The sequence below is a fragment of the Dendropsophus ebraccatus genome, chromosome 9 (genome assembly GCF_027789765.1).
Source record: "Dendropsophus ebraccatus isolate aDenEbr1 chromosome 9, aDenEbr1.pat, whole genome shotgun sequence".
NCBI lineage: Eukaryota > Metazoa > Chordata > Amphibia > Anura > Hylidae > Dendropsophus > Dendropsophus ebraccatus.
The window spans coordinates 32,218,627-32,244,021 of NC_091462.1; the positions used below are offsets into that span (position 1 = coordinate 32,218,627).

Here is a 25,395-nt window from a genome sequence, read left to right on the forward strand (position 1 = left end):
AGACTCTTTGGAAAATGAAAGGTGGAATCTGATTGGTTGCTAGGGGCAACTGAGACAGTTTCACTTTACACCATGTTTGATAAATCTCCCCCATGGTGTATACCCTGGCACAGCTGGCAGGCCGGCACCCCAGCACCCAATACTACTGAGTGGTGCCCCCCTGCGCTGACAGCCGCTCAGTAGTGCTGGGTGCTGAGTACTGGGTGCCGCTGTGCTTGGGTGCCTCTTAGCTTGATGCCCGCTCTTCTCATCAAAAAGACATGATGGAGGAATGAAGGAAGCCGGGGACGTCTTAGTTCGGGGACCGCTTCTGTCCAGTGTCGGACTGGGGTACCTGGGGCCCACCAGAGGAAATAATCCTTTGGGCCCACCAATATAGAACCAGTGAGACACGACAGGCTTACCCGCTCCTTCCCTGGATTCATCTGTATCTGTGACAAATCCCTTGTGAACAACATTTTCAGTCGAACTAAAACTCTCAGAACACCCTACATTTATACAGCTCTCAGGGTATGCTGGGAGTTGTAGTCTCTGAGAGGTCCAGCAATACATCTGTCTACAGCGGTTATCAGAGGATTGTACTACTATACTACAACTCCCAGCATATCCTGAGGGCTACAGACTGTCAGTACATGCTGGCAGTTGTAGTGCCTGCAGCTGTTGTAATATCCTCCTATACACTGGATGCTTTGTGGCATATAAGAAAACATAGTTCTGTGGGGGCTTAGTGCAGGGAAGTGACCCCAGAACATCACTAATAGGGGATAGAACAAAAACATCTACCCCTTCCATATTATTACCATACTGTCACACTCTTACCATATTATCACCATACTGTCACACTGTTACCATATTATCACCATACCGTCACATTGTTACCATATAATCAACATACCCTCACAGTTACCATATTATCACCATACCCTCACACTGTTACCATATTATCACCATACCCTCACACTGTTACCATATTATCACCATACCCTCACACTATTACCATATTATCAGCATACCCTCACACTATTACCATATTATCACCATACCGTCACACAGTTACCATATTATCACCATACCGTCACACAGTTACCATATTATCACCATACCAGCACACAGTAATCAAATCCAGAAAACCAAGAACAATATTACCAATAACACCTGTATATACAAAAAAAATATCACCTCACCGTGACCACCAATAATACCACCACATAGTGACTAGGCACCCCCCTCCCCCAGTGCAGTTACGAGGTCGGGGTGAGCTTCCGGCACAGACAGCCTGTAGTTCTCGGCGTGAATTCACAGCGAGACCTGCTGCGGATCCCTGCCCAGTAAAGTCTATGGGCAGACAAACTCGCAGCAGGATGCACATCATGCTGTATGTCCACAGCCCACCCCGTTAAAACAACCCCCGCGTGCGTGCCGGAGTGTATACTTCACCTGCTCCCCGCTTTGGCTTGCTTCGGGGCTCCCGGTGTCTTCACGTCCCGCTCAACCAATCAGTGCGCTGCGTTAATGGGGCCAGCACTTACATACTTGCAGCGGAATGAAAATCCCGCTGCGAGTATGTAAACACATTGGAAGTGACAGGAGAGGAAATCCGTTGCAGATACGTTACGTGTGAAGCTACCCTTAGGGTATGTTCACACGTACGGGATCCGCAGCGGATTTCTCGCTGCGAATTCACAGCGAGACCCGCTAGAGATCCCTGCCCAGTAAACTCTATATGGGTTTACGAACTCGCGGCAGGATGCACATAACGTAACGTATACGCAGCAGATTTCATGCTGCATGTTGTAGCGAAATCAGCTGTGGATACCTCTCCTGTCATTTCCAGTGTGATTACATACTCGCAGCGGGATTGTTATCCCGCTGCAAGTATGTAAGTGCTGGCCCCATTAACTGATTAGTGGGGCTGCGCAAGACCGACTGACGCCCCAGATGCGGCCGGAGCGTGGAGCTGGTACAGTATGTTCCTGGCAGTAAGGGGGGGGGGGGGGGGTTAATGGGAGCTGCACTTACATACTCGCAGCAGGGTGACAATCCCACTGCGAGTATGTAATCACATTGTAAATGACAGGAGAGATATCTGCTTTGAATGCGTTACTTGTGAGTCTAGCCTTAGTACAGTACACACCATGCAGTAACAGTCTCTCCTGGTACAATGTAATTCAGTACTTAATACTTCATAGTTGTTTTTTTTCCCCAAATATTTTTATTAGATTTTTCAAATTTTATCTATAACAATACAGTTACATATCAAAGGAAGACATAAATAGGATAGAATATAGTAAGTTTGAAAACAATTTTGCTATAAAGAACAATAGAATCTAAAGAACAAAAATGAATGCGCTACAGGATAGAAAGAGTACTCTGGAACTCTGAGTACTCCTAGGGTGCCCTTTGCCTCCGTCATCTGATACCAAACAGTATTACAAAAGTGTTTCCCAACAGCTTCCCTCTCCTCCTGTGACATAACCTTTATGAGAAAAAAATGCAATTTTTTTAATGAAATTTTTTGTGGAAACATCTTTGTTGCGGATTGCATCCAGCATTTCCCAATGAAGAGTTTCTTTAAGCGAGGTTGTTAGCTCAGAAATAATGGGAAGTGTGTCAGAGATCCAGCGGTTTAGTAAGCCTTTTAAGGCCAATAACAGAGTAAGATGAATACATTTTGAGGCTATAGGTTTTTCAGAGGGAACTCCATCCCCGGCTACCACAACATGAAAAACATAACTGAGTAGAGTTAGAGGTATGGATTCATTCCATGTATTCTGAATAAAGGTTTGTACTAATTGCCAGTATGTCTAAATTTAAGAACAAGACCAAACACAGTGTAATAAATCTGCGCTAGGTTCTTTACATTTTGGACAATATGTCAAGAAATCATCTGGCATGGTGGAGTAAGAAAAGTTAAAAGCATAAATTGCCTTATGGAGTAGCCGGAAGTGGATTTCCCTCAATTTCACACTGGGAGTGGTTGCAGTAACATATCGGATGCTATTTAGTAATTTTTGTTCCAAATTATCTGTTTGTATTTCTGCAGCCCAGTAATACTTCACAGTTTTCTTACTGATAGCTGATAAATACTTTCAGCTTCTCGCTGGCAGAAATCATAGAGGTTTATACTTCAGTAGATCACAGCTCGGACGCTGGTAGATAATAGATGAGTATGGTACACCTTGAATACACTGACTTCAGTTACTTGGCTAAACTTATGTTTGCACAGCGGTGGTGACCGTGGACTGCCGTTGAGAGGTTAGGGACACAGGATCAGGAACTTAGGCCCACCTAGTCGGAGAAGCTAGCCATCGTGACCTCCCCTTAGGAATTCTAGCTTCTATGTTTCTGTGTTTATGCTTGCTTGTTAGCAGTCTTTAAAGGACAAGTGCCATGAAAAACTTTTTCCCAGTAATTGAAGCACATTACAAAGTTATATAACTCTGTAATGTGCTTCAATCACCTCTCTGCCTCCCATCCCTGCCTTTTCCCCCCCTCCACCCCCCACCAGGAAGTGTCCTGACTCACACAGACCTGATTACTGTCGTCACCGTCACCAAGCTCTTCTCTCAGCTCCTTCTCCTGTTACACTAGCCTCCCCCCTCCCCTGCCTTGTCAGGTGACAGGCTTCCTCAGTTCCCATTGGCTGAACAACTGCAAGCCATCACTTGTCACATCTCACTTGCTTATCTTCCCTCTGACTGACTCTGGCACATAGGCAGCTCCCCCCTCCCCTCATACCCTCTCTCCTGCTGCTGTGGACTCAGTGAAGGAGTCATGTCACTAGAGAAGATAAGCTGAGCAAGCAGAGTCACCTGACAAGGAGGGGGAGGGGGGGCTGGTGTAACAGGACCTAGAGCAGCCCTCCTGCTGATGACTCATCCTCACAAGAAGGAGCTGCCTGGTGACGGTGACGACAGTAATCAGGTCTGTGTAAGTCAGGACACTTCCTGGTGGGGGATGGAGGAGGGAAAAGACAGGGAAGGGAGGCAGATTGGTGATTGAAGCATATTACACAGTTATATAACTTTGTAATGTGCTTCAATTACTGGGAAAAAGTTTTTCATGGCACTTGTCCTTTAAACTTTTACTTATTTTTTCTTTTCAGACCAGCCCTGTGACTTGGACTTCAGAGTCCATTGAACATCACTTGCAGCAGTTTTGTCTGCCCTTTCTGAGGATCACAACCCTTCTCCAGCACCATCTCTTCGGAACAGATATTCCAAGCTGTCAGGTACAATATGCTGCCATAGAGTATTTATTGTATATGTCACATTCAGCATTGTCAGGTATGAAAATGTGCAGTGCTACTCTCTGGTTGTAGCGTTTCTTCACCTCTCGAAGTGGAGAATAAAAATGCTGCATGCTTCACACATCTGTAGCCCTCTCCCTTTCAGGCCTTTGATACAAAAACAGCTAAACCCATTCTCAAGACCAGAGGCGAAACCTGAACTGGTCATAGATATTTTATTTCTTAAAGTGTCACTGTAACTTAATTTTTTTTTTTTTTTTTTATTTGCCGAGTCATGGGACACATCATACATTTTGTTCATTTGATAGAACAAGCCAGGAGAAGCACTCGGTGAAGTACTTCTCTCCCATCTTACTGCAGGAGAGAGATTCTGTTGTAAGGCCTGTTTCACACATACAGTATCCCAGCAGATTTCAGGCTGCGAGTTCCTCAGTGAAATCCGCTGCAATACTTTTTCTTGTCATTTTTTATTGCTTTACATACTTAGTGGATTTTTCTTTCCGAGTATGTAAAGCCCCTTTCCTCTTCCCACCAATGCCGGGCTACTACGTTACCTTGCCGCACTCATGTTTGCTTCTCAGGGTCATGGTTACCTGACATCCCACTTCACCAGTCAGTGGCTGCGGCAGGACAGCACTCCAGTCACTGATTGGCTGAGTGGCCAGTCCATCAGCCTTTTCCCCCTGAGCCGTGATGTCATCACAACTCAGGGAGGAAAATGCCTTCTAGTGGGGGGCGTGAGGTCGATCCCGCAGCTCACTGCAGGCACGGGGAGAGGTAAAGTTAGTACTTCAATCAGTTTTCCCCTGCCCATACTGCCTACTGGATTTTATAATCCGCCTGACTTCTCCTTTAACAGTATAGAGGGAAACCTCTTTATTCAAGTTTATTTTTCACCATAAGAAGTGGTACGCATTTGTCTTTTTTTTTCCTTTCTGTGATAAATCTGTTCGTTCTTTGCTGTTTTACAGGAAGAAGATGAATTTGTTGTCCTTTGTAGTTGCTTAGGACTTTTACCATCAATCCTTCAAACATCAAGAGAGTTCAGCAGCGCGGCTTGCTTGGACTGGCCGGTCTCTGCATTCGACCTGATGTCTCAGTGGTGCTCAGAAATCATAATGTTTACAGAAAAGCAACCTGACCAAGTTAATGTACGCTTTCATTTTATAATTTTTCTTTTTTTACAATTTCCCCAAAAAACCTAATGCAAAATATAACAGACAGCAGTTGCCATAAACGTCATAAAACAAATGTCACTAGAGATGAGTGAATTTCCTGTAAGTTCACTCATCTCTAGATGTCACATGTCTTTTCAATAAATTTGATGTATATGTTTCACTTGATAAATGTGCCCCTCTGTCTGTATAGGCTATATGCTATATAATATCTGTTACTTCAATATCCTTATTCTCTCAGGCTCTACTTATTCGGGAGACTAAATGGGATTTACCACGGCTTCTTCAATTGCCAGACGTCTACAACACCATTTTCCAATATTACCATAGGAAAGCCTGCAGCGTCTGCACTAAAGTTCCCAAGGATCCTGCACTTTGCCTTGTTTGTGGCACGTTTGTTTGCTTGAAGGGTCTGTGTTGCAAGCAGCAAAATTTCTGTGAATGTGTTTTGGTAAGACTTTGCATTTGTTTCTTTGACTTTTTATACAAAAACTGTTTCACGTAATGTGCAGCTACCTTAGCTTGCTTTCATATAACCCCCCCCCCCCGAATCTACTCTGAAACTAATATCATGTGTAAATAGGATAAACGATGCTGGTTCCAAATCTCTAATTTATTCTTATTTTACCATTAGCGTGTATGTTGGATGGCAGACCTAAAATATTTACTTCCAAGAGTATTAGGGGTCACTTATTATGTGTACCTACTGACTACTTTATATCTTAGGCCTTATTCACACATCCCATAAAATTGTTTGTGGTCGCAGATACGCGACCACGGACAATTTTAGGGCCCATAAAATCCTATGTGTGCAATCACACCATCCGTGCCGTGATCATTGCCGTGAAAAAAATCGGACAGGTCATTGTGCGGATGGCAGCATGGATGCCTCCCCCCACTCATGTCACCGCTCCTCCAGGCTCTCATCTCCCCCCCAGTCCCAGCTCTCACCTCCCCTGCCGCTGTCCCCCGCTTCCGGCTCCCATCTCCCCCGCTGTTGTCCCCAGCTCTCACCTCCCCCGCTCTCGGCTCCCATCTCCTCCATTGCTGCCCCCCACTTCCGGCTCCCATCTCCCCCGCTCCCGGCTCCCATCTCCTCCGTTGCTGCCTGCTGCCCCCCGCTTCCGGCTCCCATCTCCCCCGCTCCCGGCTCCCATCTCCTCCGTTGCTGCCTGCTGCCCCCCGCTTCCGGCTCCCATCTCCCCCGCTCCCGGCTCCCATCTCCTCCGTTGCTGCCTGTTGCCCCCCACTTCCGGCTCCCATCTCCCCCGCTGTTGTCACCAGCTCTCACCTCCCCCGTTACCGGCTCCCATCTCCCCCGCTGCTGTTACTCACTCCCAGCTGCCATCTCCCCAGCACAGATGCAAGGTGCAAAACACTGGACATGTGAATGAGGCCTTACCTAGTAGCTGACTAGTCAAGGCTTTATGCTGATATTTCTTCTGCCTTTCCATATTGCCACTTTTCATGGTGACCACCTTAGTAGTGGTGACTTTTCTTGTAGACCTTCTTAGTAATGCAGTTTACTTTTTAACAGTTTTCCCAGGACTTTAACCCCTTAACGACCGCGGGCGTATATTTACGCCCTGCGGTCGGTAAGGACGTTCAGAGGCGCTGAACCGCGGAGGTCCCGGGTGCCGCTTGTAGCCCGGGACCGCAGATATTAGTGGGCACGGTCCGATCGCCGTGCCCGCTAATACAGTAATCAGATGCAGCTGTCAAAGTTGACAGCTGCATCCGATTACCGGACGCAGCGTCATCCCTGGTGTCTAGTGGGGAGATCGCTCCTCCGGGATGTTATCCCGGAGGAGCGATCTCCGTAACTGAAGCCGGCCGGGGACTGCTCCAAGATGGCGCCGTCCCCGGCTTGGCACTCGTTTACTTCCGGCTGCAGCAGCCGGAAGTAAACGAGTGCCTATCTCATGGATCTCTGCAGCATATCTATGCTGCAGAGATCTCAATGAGAGATCAGAGCACTTATACTAGAAGTCCCCCTAGGGGGGCTTCTAGTATAAGTGTAAAAGTAAAAAAAAAAGTGTTGCTATTAATAAAAAGCCCCCTCCCCTAATAAAAGTCAGAATCACCCCCCTTTTCCCAGGTTATTAATAAAAGTAAATAAATAAATAAACAAACATGTTTGGTATCACCGCGTGCGTAATCGCCCAAACTATTAATTAATCACATTCCTGATCTCGTACGGTAAACTGCGTAAGCGCTAAAAAATCCCAAAGTGCAAAATTGCGCATTTTTGGTCGCATCAAATCCAGAGAAATGTTAATAAAAAGCGATCAAAAAGTCGTATATGCGCAATCAAGGTACCAATAGAAAGAACATGTTATGGCGCAAAAAATGACACCTGACACAGCCCCATAGACCGAAGGATAAAAGCGCTATAAGCCTGGGAATGGAGCGATTTTAAGGAACGTATATTTGTAAACAATGGTTTTAATTTTTTACAGGCCATCAGATGCAAGAAAAGTTATACATGTTACATATCGTTTTAATCGTAACGACTTGTGGAACATATATAACAAGTCAGTTTTACCCCAGGGCGAACGGTGTAAAAACACACATCCACTAAAAACACAAAATGTGTTTTGTTTTTTTTCAATTTCACCACACATTGAATTTTCTTCCTGCTTTTGCAGTGTACTTTATGCAACAATTCAGCCTGTCATTGCAAAGTACAATTAGTGGCACAAAAAATAAGGGCTTATGTGGGTTTCTAGGTGAAAAAATGCAACTGCTATGGTCTTTTATGCACAAGGAGGAAAAAACAAAATCGCAAAAATAAAAATTGCCCCGGTCCTTGAAGGGTTTAAGGGTTTATCCAGTGCTACAAAAACATGGCCACTTTCTTTCAGAGACGGCACGACTCTTGTCTCCAGTTCAGGTGCGGTTTGCAATTAAGCTCCATTCACTTCAATAGAACAGAGCAGCAAAACCTGCACCCAAACTGGAGACAAGAGCAGGGCTGTCTCTGGTAAAAAGTGGCCATGTTTTTGTAGCGCTGGATAACCCCTTTAATATTGAAGACTTCCTTTAGGTTAGGCTATCAATATCAGATTGATGGGTGTCCAACTTCTTTAACCCATTTAGCTGTGTTTTGATACATGCTGCATTTTCTTCATTGTTTAGCACAGACAGCTCTAAAAAAATTAAATTTTTTTAGAGACTGCGCCCAATAGTGACAATCCCATTCAGAAGCTTTGGACTCTTTAGTTAGGGTTTGTTTACACAGACAGATTTATCTGACAGATTATTGAAGCCAAAGCCAGGAACAGACTATAAACAGAGAACAGGTCATAAAGGAAAGACTGAAGTTTCTCCACTTTTCAAATCCATTCCTGGCCTTGGCTTAAAAAATCTGTCAGTGTAAACACACCATTAGATAATTGGTGTGGGGTCCTGAAGTCCGACACCCACAAATCTTATATTTATGGCCTATTCAAGGGATCATCCATCAGTATTAAGGTCCTGGGAAACCCTCTTTAAGGGCTTTTGCCACTGTGGGCACCTATGGCTGCAGTGTGCTCACTGAACCACCTTTCCGTTCATTGTCTAAGGGAGTGCCAAAGGTAGCAGAGTATAGTGCTTGGCTTTTTCAAGCACTTCTATAGACAACAAATAAAGTGGTGGTCAAGAATTCGGCTGACTGAAAGTAGCCTAAAGAACAGGGTTGAAAGTATTGTCCTGATACATGAAACCCAGACCTAACTCTCATTCTTCCTGTTTATTTCCTCTATTCCAGCACTCCCAGAACTGTGGTGCCGGTACAGGGATTTTCCTGTTAATCAACGCCTCAGTAATAATAATAATTCGGGGGCATCGGTTCTGCCTCTGGGGCTCTGTGTATCTAGATGCACACGGCGAGGAAGACCGAGAACTCAGGTAATAGGAACTGCTGGCTATTACTGTCTGATAAATGTTCCGATGTCTGCGATGGGAAGATGATTTTCACCTCTGTATAGTGTGGCTTGTCACTTGTGCCTACATATTGGACCTCCAGCACTAATGCATTGTTGTTTTATTCTATAATGTTGTTTGTTCTATTCTTTAATGTTCAATTGCTAATACGCCATTAAAAAAAGATGCCTCATTACATCCTTTACCGTCTTTTCACAGACGCGGAAAACCTCTTTACATCTGCAAGGAACGTTACAATGTGCTAGAGCAACAGTGGGTGACGCACACGTTTGACCACATCAATAAGAGATGGGCTCCGCATTACAATGGCCTGTGAAGATCGATGCAGTCGTAAATGAATTTGCTAGCAAGAAGCAAAGGGCTTCCCATAGAAAGAAGAGGCAGGTGCGATCCCTGCCGCCATAAAGCTTTTTAGTGATTAGGTGCTATTGTACTAATAACACATCTCTGCGAGCACTGGAAGAAGAAGAAGAGCGAGAAACCTGCAAAAGGAAGACTACGGCTGGCGTTGTCCTGAAAGCACAATGAATACTGAATGTTTAAGGCGCATTTCCGCTTCTATGTAGAATATTTCTCTAGTTTCTGTACATTTTTTATGTATAATTTCTTGCTTTTGGCAACATGTTTATGTGTCGAATTGTATAGTCACTGGAGACTTTACTGACACGTATAGCGCACGGCTCAATACAACAGGCCGACATTAGGCTTTGTTAGTGCTGCATTGTATACCACCAGGGTCATCCATCTCCAGTACAAGCCGCCATAAGGGGTGGGGGGATACAGGGAGATTGTTGTGAATATTATGTGCTGTGATGATTTGTGATATTTAATTTTTGGGGGGGCTTTTCAGCCTTACAAAGCTACTCAACCATACTGAAGCGCTAGTTTAGTGTGGCCGGGTGGGTTAGTTATATTTGCTAAGTGGGACTGCACTTTTAATGTTTGATAAGCTCACTGTAAACTAATCTATTACTGTGTCCTTCTCGTTTTCTTTTGAGTGTTCATATGTAAGTAAAAATCCATTGTAAAACTCTTTATTTGTTTCCTGTGAAATATTGTATAGTTCCAGATGGTATACAGATGTTATTAATGACAATTTTAAATTGAAATGTAATCAAATATAAATATTACTGTCTGTGTGTATAGAGCGAAATACATGCATTCAGGGACATATAAATAAGTGCGTTATCTGTCCGGAGGGTCTGCAGAAAGCTTTTTTTTAGGCTTTGCTAAAACTGAATTCATTCTCAGGAATTTTAGACTCTCGCTAGATAAGAAATTCTAATGTGATATCTGATCGCTGTATTCTTGATTTTACCCTCAACTTTATGTTCCAACTTTTTTTTTTCTTTCTGCAAGGGTAAGTACTTTGTTGTATGCAGTGAAATGGGCTTAAATGACACCTGAGCAAGACATGGTCATCTAGGTCTTGTAAAAAATGTAGAAAACAATAAAAATAGATCATCTAACCTAAATGTATGTTGTTGTTTTTTTTATTTTATTCTGTGGTTAAAATGGGTATTATGAGGTTGTTTGCATAGTTACCTGCAGGTGGCAGTAGAGATACTATTTTTTCTTTGCTAGTTTGCATGCTTTTCCCATAGAGCATTGCCTGTAACACACCATACACAGCTGAGTCTACCCAATAACAACCAGTGCCCCCCAGAATTCACTAAGGCTAGTTTTACGCTATATAGCATGGATGCAAGTCCTGATCTGATACAGGTCTGATGACCAGAAGTGACACCTGTCAGTTATAAGTTATAAGCATTTGAGGCTGTAACACAGATGCAGAAAATTGTTCATATACTGGTGTGAACTCAGCCTAAAGACCTAAAATATTTAATTTCATGGTTATCGGGTCACCGATATGGACACACCTTATGGTAAATCCAATGGTACCTGCACCTGGCGCACAGCGGGGGCAGAAATCTATACCAGCTCTGGACCAGATGTGGATTCCTGCCATGTTTTACACCTGTGATAAACCCTGCCTTATCTATTCCCCAAACCCCCTTACCCATTAGAAGAGCAGGGTGTATCCCAGGGAGAATGCACAGATCCTCACGCAAACCAGATGGTTGCAGAAAAATCTGTGCCTTTTCCCTGGCGCAAATGATTAATCCCCCCCCCCCCCCCCAGTATGTAGTGTGATAGATATATATATATATATATATATATATATATATATATATCTATTTATATATATGTGTGTGTGTGTGTGTGTGTGTGTGTGTGTTAAAAATCTTTATAAACATTTGTTCAAGAATATAAAAGTCGAAAATTCGGCAATCAGTCTAAGGTGTATATAGGGCTCTCCTGAACAACCACTGACAGATGTCAGTCCAAATTAAAAAATTTGACAAAGTTGCGGGCCAACCTTGATAATTATTGAAGCGTGAATGCTGCGGTCCTGGTGCTGTCAGTGGTGTGAGTCTCCCAGCACTGTGCATTATGATAAATGACATGATGAATTGCTATGATATGATTAAACCCCAACCCATGTAATAGCCACCCCCCCCCCCAATAGTGCCCTATGTAGTAGCCAACCCAACCAAAATTGCCTGAGATAGTAGCCAGCCCTCCCAGTAGTGCCCAAATAGTAGCCAGCCACCCCAAGTGTCCTATATAGTAGCCAGCTCTCCAAAATAGTCCCCTATAGTAGCCAGCCCTCCCCAATAGTCTCCTACAGTAGCCAACTCTCCCACATAGTCTCCTATAGTAGCCAGCTCTGCCCTATAGTCGCATATAGTAGCCAGCCCAACCCAATGGTCTCATATAGTAGCCAGCCCAACCCCATGGTCTCATATAGTAGCCAACCCACCCCCATAGTCTCATATAGTAGCCAGCCCTGCCCCATTTTCTCTTATATAGCAGCCAGCCCTCCCAAGTAGTCTCATATAATAGCCAGCCCTCCCCATAGTCTCATATATTAGCCAGCCCTCCCCCACAGTCTCGGTTATAGTAGCCATGGTGGGCCAAATGTAATTCAAACTCTGAATTGCCAGGCGGGCCAAAAGTAATGGCACCGCGGGCCAGAGTTTGACATGACTGATCTACACCATGGAGCAAGTTTTCCTTATGCATCTAAACATTACAGCTTGTAAGGGTATTGCATAGAGATGATCAAGTTTACAATAGTAAAGAAAAGATGCATAGTAACATAGTTAATAAGGTTGAAAAAAAGACAAGAGTCAATCAAGTCTAACCTACAGAAACCCCTCTGTGTTGATCCAGGGGAAGGCAAAAATACCCACCGACTCCAAAACCGCAAACTACCTTCATAGTGTGGTGCCTGGAAAAGCTTAATGCAGTCCTGGGAGACTTCTTCCAGGACTGCATCCAGCTTTTCCAGGCACCCAAAGTATGCGGCAACAGATCTCAAGAGCAGCAGGCTCATCTCTAGTATTGAGCCATCCACCACTTAGACAAGATGAGAAGTGGAATGAGGGATAACAATCTGAGATGAAAATACCCCATTCATTTCTCCGTGTCTATGTAAGGGAGGCAGCCCCATAGACTTACATTACTTGGCCATCTTGATCTCGTGATACGGAGCAGGAAGAGCATGCACACTTCTCTAGACTTGTTCTTCTGATCATCAGGGGTCTGAACACCAGTGGACCAATCAAAACTTTTGACACCTTTGTCATATTTGTAGATGACTTGTGCAGAGGTCACTGGGTAGTAAGGGAAAGAAGGAGAGATGTGATCATCATTGTCCATGGTGTAAACCAGTGTTATCTACACTCCTCAACATTGACATGGCAACGCCAAAAAAGAAAAGGATGTAGTTTTAAAAATCAGAGGATTGATGGACACTTTAACCCCTTAGTGACTGCCAATACGACTCTTTACAGCTGTTGCTAATGGGCTGTATTCTGCGTGGGATCAGTTGTGGGTATGACAGCTGATGAACTGCTGTAGTTTACAGCTTTGGGTAGTTAAAGGGGTTATCCAGTGCTACAAAAACATGGCCACTTTTCCCCCTCTCTTGTCTCCAGATTGGATGGGGTTTGGAACTCTGTTCCATTAAAGTAAATGGAGCTTAATTGCAAACCACAACTGAACTGGAGACAAGAGAGGGGAAAAGTGGCAATTTTTTTGTAGCACTGGATGACCCCGTTAACCTGTTTTATGCCACTGTCAATCATGACAGCAGCATGTAATGGGTCTTAGTGATGTAAGCCTGCTATACTTACTGATCGGAAGCCAGGACCTAGCCGTGGGACTTCTGAAGATAGATATGGTTGTGTAGATTGCCTGTCAGCATAATGCTGACATATACAATAACACTGCACTACAGTGGTAGTACAGTGTATTGTAACAGTGATCACAAGATCACTGGTTAATGTATACTAGTGTAATAAATACAATAAATTCCCACCTATACCCCCAAATAATAAATTTACATTATATACACCATACAAAAGAGAGTTACATAAAACATTTTTTTAATTTTTTTTTTTTTTTTTTTTTTTTTTCAAAGCAAAATCGTTACACAAGTTAAAATTCCATGAATAAATATCTTAATTTTCTTGTGTCCTCCTCTCCCTCATGTTTGGTTCCAAGGGGGGCTGGAATGGTGGCGGGATAGGGGGGAAGGGAAAAATTAAGAAGTTTATTCTTACATAAAACATAAAAAAAAAAAACTATACATGTTTGGTATCACCACGTCCATAACTATCATTATTTATACCGCACAGTGGACCCTGTAAAACTATCTTTGGTGGAAAATGAGTGGGAATTGTACCAACCGACCACTCCATTAAGCGGAGAGAGTACCAGTTTTTAAGATAGCAGAGGTTGCCCCCCTCCCACGATCAGACACTTACAGTATGCCCTATCCTGTGGATAAGGACTGCGTTTAACAGAATACCACCTTTAGCATGCTGGGATGTTATGAAAACTAACATAACAAATGCCTTTTAAGCCAGAACTGAAAGAAAAGAGAAGCAAGAATCTTTGGGAGAGATTTATCAAAGGGGTGTAAATTAGAACTGGCTCAGTTGCCCCTAGCAACCAATCAGATTCAACCTTTCATTCCTCACAGATTCCTTGGAAAATGAAAAGTGGAATCTGATTGGTTGCTAGGGGCAACTGGTCCAATTCTTCTGTACACCAGTTTACTAAATCTCCCCCTTTGTGTGTAGTTTTTGGATACCCACTGATACATCTATTGTCCTGTTCCATTCAGGGCTGAATTATTGTCCGTTTTCGCCAGACGTCATTATCATTTAATGTTTCTGTATATACATTTAAGAGACAACGTTTAGGTTAATGAATCGTGTAACTTTACCTGGTGCTATGGAAATATCCAGACTTCCCAGGGAACACTCAGCAGAGCGAGCATCACTTAACCACTTACTTGCCTCTCCCTTCCTTTCATTCATCACAACTCTGGGGCTCCTCAAATTCTACTTAATAATTCAATCTTTATCTGCTGCCAGTTTATTAGCTTCCCTCTGCCAAGAAGCAGGAGCTGGCAGCGCGGCACCACTATGTCAGGTAGGTTACTATACTGTGCAGGTTTATCTACAATCTATTGTTTTTGTACACTATCTTTTCTGATGCTCTGACATTCGTTATACTGTTATGGCTTCACTTTACCTCGAAGCTCCCATGCTGTCACTATTCTTACAGAATGGCTGCTCTCTTTACAGAATCTGAGCCCACAGCAAGTCCCCAGGAGCAGAGATCAGGGTAAGAAACACCCCAAGAACCCCCCCTGTATAGTATCAATACTCTTTGTGTTTGCTTACTGTCCCCATGACTTACTAACTTTGCAAAAATTTTAAAAAATAAATATATATATATATATATATATATTATGTGTGTGTGTGTATATATATATATATATATATATATATATATATATATATATATATATATATATATTGCCACTGAGTAATAATGGAATCGACTAGTAACTTGTTTCAACCTTTGTGGCTGTTTACACCCCTCCATACATTAGTGGCATTGCTACTACTGTCCTGACCCCTCTAGACGTTTCTGGAGGCAGCTGGAGGAGGTATGGCTTCCTTTAGTTGGCAGGCTAGCTGACAGCAGTTCACCCATTCGCTGCCATTATTCCTTCAATAGCTGTTTGTCAGCAAACAGTTATTCTTTCCGATGTCAACGTGTATATGCATGGTCGGCCCAGTCGAGTGGGCATGTGTTTGGAAAAGGTGACTTGTGGGAACAGAATTGGGTTGGAATCCACATGCATAATTCTTCTTTACCCCCAGGTCTGATTGTGGAGAGTGAGGAGATCACTATAGACCAAGGATGGGAACCGTAGGCCACTAGCTATTGCCAAACTACAATTCCCGGCTGTCCAGGCATGAGGGGAATTGTAGTTTGGCAACAGCTGGAGGGCTGAGGGTTCCCCATCTCTGCTATAGACATTAGTCAGTGAGTTTAACTGACTCAATAAACCTTTACCACTCCTTCTCCCTTTTGAAACCATCTTCTCTTCTGCAGGCTCTGACTGGTCACACATGACTACAGCCCAGCGTATACATACCAGGTTCCCCTGGCAGTCCATGTGGTTATCACCACACACTGGCTTTTCTTCATGTAAACTCTATTGTATATATATTTGCTGCAGTAGAGCCATCTAGTGACCACAGCAAGATACAGCAATAACTGAGTATAATTATTAACTATAGAGTCTGTGCTAACAAAATTACAGTACCTGCAAATAAAAAAAGCAGACTAACATATACAACACACATATACATTAGTGGACTTATTGTACACACCAGTATAGTCTGCAGCTGTTTCTTTTTATTAAGACCACATGACCATCCTCTTATATATAGTTTGCAATTATTTTTGCAGGTCTAAGACAGATCTTGCATGCCAAGAGCATAGGCGTATTTTACGCCATGGAGAGGCCATAGTACAGTGTAGGGTCTGCCCCGATATGAGGCTACCTTGTTGTGGTGTTGTGGTGGAGTGGTTTAGCTCATGCATGCGAGCAGGGTCTCACTCCTCATGTATGGATAATTATATGTATATCTCTGTAATGACTAGTTTTGTCTATGTATGTACCCCCAGAATTGTAAAGTGCTGCAGAATCTGTTGGCGCTATACAAATAAAAATTATTATTATTATTTGCAAATGGTAACCAAGAGCCTCATTATTTTTGTGGGATTTTTTTTTTAGCAGTTGGGGGGGCTGCTTTTAACTATTTTCATGTCTGTAGTGGGTCTGTATTTTGCCATTGCGGTGAGCTGTTGCATTTTTCTGTGTTTTTGTGTATATAGTTTGCTGCATGATGCACCCCCCTTAATTCAATACAGACCTGCTAAATATGTAAGGTTATCATCACGCTGTAGTTTGATGTGTTATGTACGAACAACACCCCTGCATATTAGAGATCATCTTGCAAAATCTTTCATCAAGCTATAAAAGTAATGACAGCAGTGAAAACCTTTGCCCACACAGAGACAGCAGCAATCTGACCCAAAGGGCAGCCTGGCCAAACATTAACATTTTGTCTGTCACTTGAAGCTTGTGTCGGGATCAGGTTGCTTATGGTATAGTCAGATTTATTTATTAAGGTCTGTATTGTGGAGCTTGTAACCCAAGACTCTCTCATGCATTTTTTTGAAGCACTTTAAAAAAAAAACTAAAAAAATAAAATAAATTGTATTTAGTTTTCTAAGGGTGCTTTCACACCTACCGTATCACAGTAGAAAATCCGCTGCGGCTCCGCAGCAGATTTAACTAAACGAATGAACACAGCAGATCCGCAGCAGATTTGTAAGTGCGGATTTAATGCTGTGTTCATTCATTTAGTTAAATCCGCTGCGGATCTGTTGCGGATCCGCAGCGGATTTTCTACTGCGATACGGTAGGTGTGAAGGCACCCTTACGGGGAATTGCGAATCACAGTATGTTGGCCATTATACAGTAGATGTCACAGGGTTTGTCACACAACAATACTAGGCACCTGACTATCAGACCTGCCTAGGTATCCAGAAAAATAACAGGGCGATTTATCAAAGAACCCACATGGTGGCGCTACTGGACTAGAAGCTGCAGTATAGGGTAGCAGAGCAAGCGAGGACAGTGGTCAATCAGCACCTGTCCGTCTATAGGCTGCTGAGGCTTCCTCGTGTAATGTCTAATCTACTGCTAACATGCATTAGAAAAAAACATCAGGGGAGGCTCAGGATCGCTAACACTGCATACAGCATTGGTAATGATATGCAACTGTGCTGGGACCAAGGGGCTTAAGCAGACCTGTAGTTCCCAACATAGCCGTTTGCATGAGCAGAGGGGCTGTGTCGCCTCTTACTGATGCCACTTCTGGGGCTCATGCACACTGAGCAATAAACGAGGAATTGAAGAGGAAAGATTTCTTCTTGGAATTCCTATTCTAGGCTATGTGCACACTGAGCAATTCTCGAGGAATTGAAGCAGAAAGTTTTCAGGCAGAATTCAAGCAGAATTTAAGCTCCCCATTGACTTCTATAGGATTCCTCTAGCAGATCTACAGCAGAAAATTCTGCAGTGTGAACAACAGAGCAGAAAACCCATTGAACACAATGGGACTTTGCTCTGTACATATTTTACAGGAGGAATTTGAAGCTGAATTTCAAGCTGAATTTCAAGCTGAATTCCTCGCCTTTTCCTCAGTGTGCACATAGCCTTGGGGTATGTGCACACTGAGGAAAAGGCGAGGAATTCAGCTTGAAATTCAGCTTGAAATTCAGCTTGAAATTCCTCCCGTAAAATATGTACAGAGCAAAGTCCCATTGTGTTCAATGGGTTTTCTGCTCTGTTGTTCACACTGCAGAATTTCCGAGCAGAATTTTCTGCTGTAGATCTGCTAGAGGAATCCTATAGAAGTCAATGGGTGGCTTAAATTCTGCTTGAATTCTGCCTGAAAACTTTCTGCTTCAATTCCTCGAGAATTCCTCAGTGTGCACATACCCTTATTCTGCTCTGGCAGAATAGAAGCAGAATTTGAGCAGATTTGAGGCGGAATGCAAGTAAAATTAAAGCAGAATTTTAAGCAGAATTCAAGCCCCATTGACGTCTATAGGATTCCTCTAGCAGAATCCGCCCAAAGTGACATGTCAGTTCTTTGGGTATGTGCACACTGAGGAAAAGGCGAGGAATTCAGCTTGAAATTCAGCTTGAAATTCAACTTGAAATTCCTCCCGTAAAAAATGTACAGAGCAAAGTCCCATTGTGTTCAATGGGTTTTCTGCTCTGTTGTTCACACTGCAGAATTTCCGAGCAGAATTTTCTGCTGAAGATCTGCTAGAGGAATCCTATAGAAGTCAATGGGAGGCTTAAATTCAGCTTGAATTCTGCCTGAAAACTTTCAGCTACAATTCCTTGAGAATTGCTCAGTGTGCAAGGGCCCTTTGGATGGAAAGCGGATCTGCGGCAGAAAATCCCTCTCGGAAATTCTACGGTGTGAACAACAGAGCGGAAATCCAATTGAACACAATAGGTCATTGCCCTGTTCATATGTTAGGGTATGTGCACACTGAGCAATTCTCGAGGAATTGAAGCAGAAAGTTTTCAGGCAGAATTCAAGCAGGATTTAAGCCCCCCATTGACTTCTATAGGTTTCCTCTAGCAGATCTACAGCAGAAAATTCTGCTTGGAAATTCTGCAGTGTGAACAACAGAGCAGAAAACCCATTGAACACAATGGGACTTTGCTCTGTACATTTTTTACGGGAGGAATTTCAAGCTGAAATTCCTCTTCAATTCCTCACCCAATTCTTTGCCTTTTCCTCAGTGTGCACATACCCTTAGGCTATGTGCACACTGAGCAATTCTAGCGGAATTCTGCCCGAATTCCGCCATAAAAAGCGGGCGGAATCTGCGTGGAATTCCGCCCGTGTAAATGCAACATTGCTCTTTCCATAGAGAACAATGGGATTTCCGACTGCCCGTGCACAGGGCCCTTGCACACGGAGCAATTCTCGAGGAATTGTAGCTGAAAGATTTCTGCTTGAAATTCCTCGCCTATTCTGCTCTGGCAGAATTTGAGCGGAATCCGCGCGGAAATCAAGCGGAATGCAAGCGGAATTACCAGCAGAATTCAAACCCCATTGACTTCTATAGGATTCTTCTAGCGGAATCCGCCCAAAGAATTGACATGTACATTCTTCGGGCGGAATGCGGATTCTGCGCGGAATCCGCACGGAAATTTACTCTGTGTGCACGGGCAGGCGGAAATCCCATTGTTCTCTATGGAAAGAGCAATGTTGCATTTACACGGGCGGAATTCCACGCGGATTCCGCCCGCTTTTTATGGCGGAATTCGGGCGGAATTCCGCGAGAATTGCTCCGTGTGCACATACCCACACAGGATAAGTTTCTAGCACAAATTAAGAGCGGATTCCTCTTCAATTCCTCACTTATTGCTCAGTGTGTAAGGGCCCTAAAAAGGTAAGAAAAAAAAAAATCATATTTATACATTTTCTTTATTAACTCCTTTAAAGGGAACCTGTCACCCCCCGTGCCGGGGTGACAGGCTCCCGACCCCCCCGTTAGAGCCCCCTATACTCACCTAATCCCGCCGGGTCCTACTTCTGGATCCGGTCGGGTGATGAAGATCTCAGCCGCTGCAGCCCGGCGTGCGCGCTGAGAGATGAGTCCAACACCCATAGAGAATGACGGAGCGCTGGACTCTCCTGTCATTCTCTATGGGTGTTGGACTCATCTCTCAGCGCGCGCGTCCCCAAGGAGTGACAGGTTCCATTTAAGACCTAGCCCATTGATGCCCGGATGTCCGGGTCAAATTAATGCAATGTTCCTCCTCATTTTATTAATATCATATTGGTATAACAGAAAGATATATAATTAAAAAAAAATTGGCAATCCTGGTATTTTATTTTATTTTTTTTCATTTTTTTCATTTACTGCTGCCACTTTTGGGGCTCATGCACACTGAGCAATAGGCGAGGAATTGAAGAGGGAAGATTTCTGCTTGAAATTCCTCTTCTTTTCTGCTCTGGCAGAATAGAAGCTGAATTTGAGCAGAATTCGAGCAGATTTCAAGCAGAATTACAAGCCCCATTAACTTATTTAGGATTCCTCTAGCAGAATCCGCTCAAAGAAGTGACATGTCTGTTCTGTGGCTATGTGCACACTGAGGAAAAGGCGAGGAATTCAGCTTGAAATTCAGCTCAAAATTCAGCTTGAAATTCCTCCCGTAAAAAATGTGCAGAGCAAAGTCCCATTGTGTTCAATGGGTTTTCTGCTCTGTTGTTCACACTGCAGAATTTCCGAGCAGAATTTTCTGCTGTAGATCTGCTAGAGGAATCCTATAGTAGTCAATGGGGGGCTTAAATTCTGCTTGAATTCTGCCTGAAAACTTTCAGCTACAATTCCTCGAGAATTGCTCAGTGTGCACATACCCTTTGGGCAGAAAATCCTGCTTGGAAATTCTGCGGTGTGGGTCTTCTAAGAGCCATAGGGCTTTTATTTTTCCACCTACAGGGCTGGTTGGGGGTGTCTTTTTTTTTGCGCCAAGATCTCTAGATTTTATTAATATCATATTGGTGTAACAGAAAAATATATAATAATAATAATAAAAAAAAAAAAAAATCGGCAATCCTGGTATTTTATTTTTTTCATTCACGCCGTTCACCGTGTGGGAACAATAATGTTATATTTTAATAGATCAGACAATTCTGCATGCTATAATATGTAATATGTTTATTTGTTTTAAATATTTTTAATTTTATAATGGGCAACGAGGTCTATTAAACTTTTAATGGGAGGGGGGTTTATAAGGGTTTTTTAATACTTTTAAAACCTTTTTTTTTTTTTTATACACTTTTTATCACTGTAAAACATGCAATCAAGAGATTGCATGTACTGATTAGAGATGAGCGAACCTCGAGCATGCTCGAGTCGATCCGAACCCGAACTTTCGGCATTTGATTAGCAGTGGCTACTGAACTTGGATAAAGCCCTAAGGCTATGTGGAAAACATGGATATAGTCATTGGCTGTATCCATGTTTTCCAGACAACCTTAGAGCTTTATCCAAGTTCAGCAGCCCCAGCTTATCAAATACCGAACGTTCGGGTTCGGATCGACTCAAAGCCAAACCCAGTTCGCTCATCTCTAGTACTGATCTATGCTAGGCCATAGCATTGCATAGATCAGTGTTATCGGCGATCTATGCACAGAGCCTGCCTGAGAGCATGGATGCATGGATGGCCGATCCGACAGGACGGAGTTAAAGGGGTTGTCCGGCGATAAAAAATTATTCACAGAATAACACACATTACAAAGTTATACAACTTTGTAATGTATGTTATGTCTGTGAATGGCCCCCTTCCCCGTGTCCCACCACCCCCACCCGTGTACCCGGAAGTGTGGTGCGCTATACATTACCTGTCACGTGCCGACCACGGTCTCCGATCCTCAGCAGTGACGTCTTCTTCGGGAGGCCGGCGGATCTTCCCGAGTGCCGGCCGCCCTCTGCAGCGTCATCCGAAGCTCAGCCGCGATTGGCTGAGCATAACTGTGCTCAGCCAATCGCGGCTGATGACGCGGCCACGTCATCAGCTGCTCAGCTGCGATTGGCTGAGCACAGTTATGCTCAGCCAATCGCGGCTGAGCTTCGGATGACGCTGCAGAGGGCGGCCGGCACTCGGGAAGATCCGCCGGCCTCCCGAAGAAGACGTCACTGCTGAGGATCGGAGACCGTGGACGACACGAGATGCGGTGAGTATAATGCACCACACTTCCGGGTCTAGCGTGGGTGGGGGGAAACACGGGGAAGGGGGCCATTCACAGACATAACATACATTACAAAGTTGTATAACTTTGTAATGTGTGTTATTCTGTGAATAATTTTTTATCGCCGGACAACCCCTTTAAGTGGATTTCCTCCGTCCACATAGCTGCGGGGGTCCCGATCACTCAGTGACAGGTGCTTGTCCTGTCACTGAGTACCTTAAATGCCGCAATCTCTATAGATCATCTATTTATCTACTGTCCCTAATGTGTCTCTATAAGAGTCCCTAAATCTAACTATAAAGATACAGACTGCCTTTGCAATCTGCATCTAAAACTTTGCCTGATCCTCTGTTCCCTGGCTGTTCCGGTGAGCGCCGCCATCTTGATCACGTCACTGAATTCCCGCTGTACGGTCCAGCGGTGGAACGCAATGACGTCATCAAGATGGCGGCGCCCACCGAAACAGCCAGGGAACAGGGGATCAGGTAAAGTATTAGACACAGATTGCAAAGGCAGTCTGTATCTTTATAGTGAGATTAGAGACACTTAGACACATTAGGGACACAGTAATACACAGGGATCTCACGCTGATAGCGCGAGATCACAGTTTATTAACAGATCGGCGGGAAAAGTTCCAGACTCGCTCCGGCTCGTTTCAAAAGGCTCGCGCTGGTGCAAGACAGGAAAGTAAAAAGGGAATAATTTTAAAAACGTGGCTGGAAAAATAATTATATTTCCAAATGTTATTAAAATAATAATTTACATCTAATTAGGGAATAAAAAAAAATGGATTTTCGTCCATGATTGGTTCTCTTTAAGGAGTGTATGACTAGCAGCTGCGGCATCACAGCTGCTTGTCATTCTCTCCGGCTCCCAGGACACTGATGTGTTCAGGACCGCTCTCACTGCAGCGGTCCTGCACACATCAAAAGCCCCTAAAGTCAGGAATGTATATGTACTTTCCTACTGCACGGGGTATGTGCAGTAGGAACATATATATACGAATTACTGACGCGAAGGGGTTAAAGTTATATTACAAAGTTATTTAATTTTATTATGTAATTTTATTTACCTGCATGAATACCTATTTAATGCTATATTCAATATTCATACTGGAGCTGGAGGTCAATGGAAGTTCATGATCTACCTTACAAACATGCTGTTTTGTGGGGTGACATTTTTCTCTCCTCTCTGGCATTTTTTGAGACTCGTTGTCAGTTGTTTCAGAACGCAGCATGCTGGGGGTGTGGCATTTTTTTTGGAATTAGTGGCATTTTTTCTACCATAGACTTCAATAGGACGTCCGTGCGTATGTTGTTTTTTTTTCCTGGTGTTTTTGTCATCTTTTGTGGTCCAGCAACTAGGTCATGTGATGGCAGAGGAAAAAAAATGCAGCCAACAAATATGCCTAGACCACAAAAAAGATTATTTACACATCATTTACACAAGTCAAAAACGACAGAAAAAAAGGCCAAAAAACAAACAAACAACAATAATTGCATGGGGAAAAAACGCATTAGCGGTTTTTCAGTTTTTTATTTTATTTTATTTTTTTTTATTGGAGGCCTGAATGATGCCAAAAAGATTAATGTTTAATTTGTTTTTCTTTGTTTAGTTTTTTTTTATAATTTAACATTTTACTATTTATTGTTTAGCTGTTTTCACTCTGGCCACTAAGCCTAATAATAAGCTGACACTTCCAGTTCTGTTAATGTAGCATCCTCCTTATTGTCACAGACAAGATTACAGTGAAAGGAGATACCAGTATATAGGTATTACAGGATTCACCATTCACTATAGGTGATGCTTTTCTCCTTCTCCCTGCACAATGACCTCTGCACAGGTCATAGTTCTTGCCTAGAAAACTCTCCCATAGAAGTAAATAAGTCATTTTCAGATAATTGTTTCCTATGGTCCATGTAGATAAATCTAAACTGCTGCTAGATTTCAAGAGGCCTGAGAACGGGGAGCACAGCCATATCTTTATTTGGAAGGTGTGATGCATCATTAATAATGAATCTTACTTTTTTAAAAAAAATATGTAAATAAGGCAGTTTGGTGCACTGATCTGCCTGCTAACCAGCTCCTGCAGTGTGCTTTCTTATGAATATCCATAACAGTATTCTGCAGTGACATCGCCCTCTGCCGGTGGTTGGGCAGAAAGGTGCATTATGGGCTACAGGACTACCCCCAGTGCACCAAACCCAGTATGCTCACACTCCCCTCCTCCTGTCCTATTAGATCTGTCTAAGCTGCTGCTAGATTCCCATTAACAGAGCACAGCTGAAGCTAAGGCAAGATGGCTGCCCTCATAAAAATATACAGAAACAATTTTTTTTTAATCATAAAATAGAAAATAATATAATATAAAAATCAACAAAATCTTTTAGTAAAAAAAATCTAGGTGACCTATTCCCTTTTTAATTCTACACAGAAAGGGTTAATTCCCTCGGATAAACCGGATGCCACCAAGAGGTGATGAGGTTTCTTCCCGCCGCTGACTCCAGGCTTATTCGTCACCTTCCAATCTATTTCCGCAGCTGCCTCCTATAATATGGGCTCGGTTATCTAATAGTAAACATCCCATAGCACAGCTGGTAACTTGTCATCTATACAGACAGCCCCGGCACAAAGCAGGCAACATGTGTATAGCCACTGCCGAGCGCCATGGTGCAGCCAAGCAGGGAAAACTCAATCCGACAGCTGTTCTGTGCTTGCAGTTTAATTTGGCCTTTCAGACTCTAAAACTTTGTCTTTCCAGCATAATGAGCAGTAAAATTCCACTCCGAGACCTAATTGTGTTGTATCATGGCTGTGTCATAAAACTACTCCCAGTCTTATACCAGTCCGAGACTCCCCACACTTCTTCATGATGTCAGATAGATCCCCAGAGATGCGCTAATGGAGATCAGAGTTTGTCAGGATGGCCATAGGATGTATAGTTACTGTATATACCATGAACGCTGATCATCACATTGCAGGTACAGTATGTATCATGACCACCATCATTGTAATATTGTGTGCAAGGCCAAAATGACAAAGTCAGCTCTGCTGCATTTCACAAACAGCTTTGTTTCACTACTGTATTCAGCCTTAATGCCAATGTACATGTAATTTCTATTAGTTTAATTTGTAAGCAATGCCATGTATTGTAAGTATGTCTGCAACATTAGTAGTCGCAACTAGGTGGTTCTGTAGCACCTCTGAGTGTAAATGGAGCATGTTGCTAAAGGGGTATTTTCAGCTCCCCTCTTCATGCTCCGGGTCTGCTTTCACTTCCTGCTTTGAGTGGAGGGTGGTCACCTCTACAGCC

At 43.3% G+C, this 25,395-nt stretch overlaps 2 protein-coding genes across 5 annotated transcripts in view; both read left to right on the plus strand.

The window, feature by feature from the left end:
• UBR3 (ubiquitin protein ligase E3 component n-recognin 3) overlaps positions 1-10,826 on the plus strand; it is a 169,130-nt gene extending 158,304 nt beyond the window's left edge. For all 4 annotated transcript variants that reach the window (XM_069982888.1, XM_069982887.1, XM_069982889.1 and 1 more), the window contains 5 exons: positions 4,106-4,231; positions 5,221-5,400; positions 5,666-5,875; positions 9,176-9,315; positions 9,550-10,826. In XM_069982888.1, the coding sequence (XP_069838989.1) occupies positions 4,106-4,231; positions 5,221-5,400; positions 5,666-5,875; positions 9,176-9,315; positions 9,550-9,667 (774 nt within the window). In that variant the 3' untranslated portion in view covers positions 9,668-10,826. The remainder of the gene's footprint in view (positions 1-4,105; positions 4,232-5,220; positions 5,401-5,665; positions 5,876-9,175; positions 9,316-9,549) is intronic.
• A 3,995-nt stretch (positions 10,827-14,821) lies between these two features.
• Positions 14,822-25,395, plus strand: part of MYO3B (myosin IIIB) — a 279,760-nt gene continuing 269,186 nt past the window's right edge. Inside the window, exons 1-2 of the mRNA XM_069985142.1 lie at positions 14,822-14,859; positions 15,015-15,054. Of these exons, the coding sequence (XP_069841243.1) occupies positions 14,853-14,859; positions 15,015-15,054 (47 nt within the window). The 5' untranslated portion in view covers positions 14,822-14,852. The remainder of the gene's footprint in view (positions 14,860-15,014; positions 15,055-25,395) is intronic.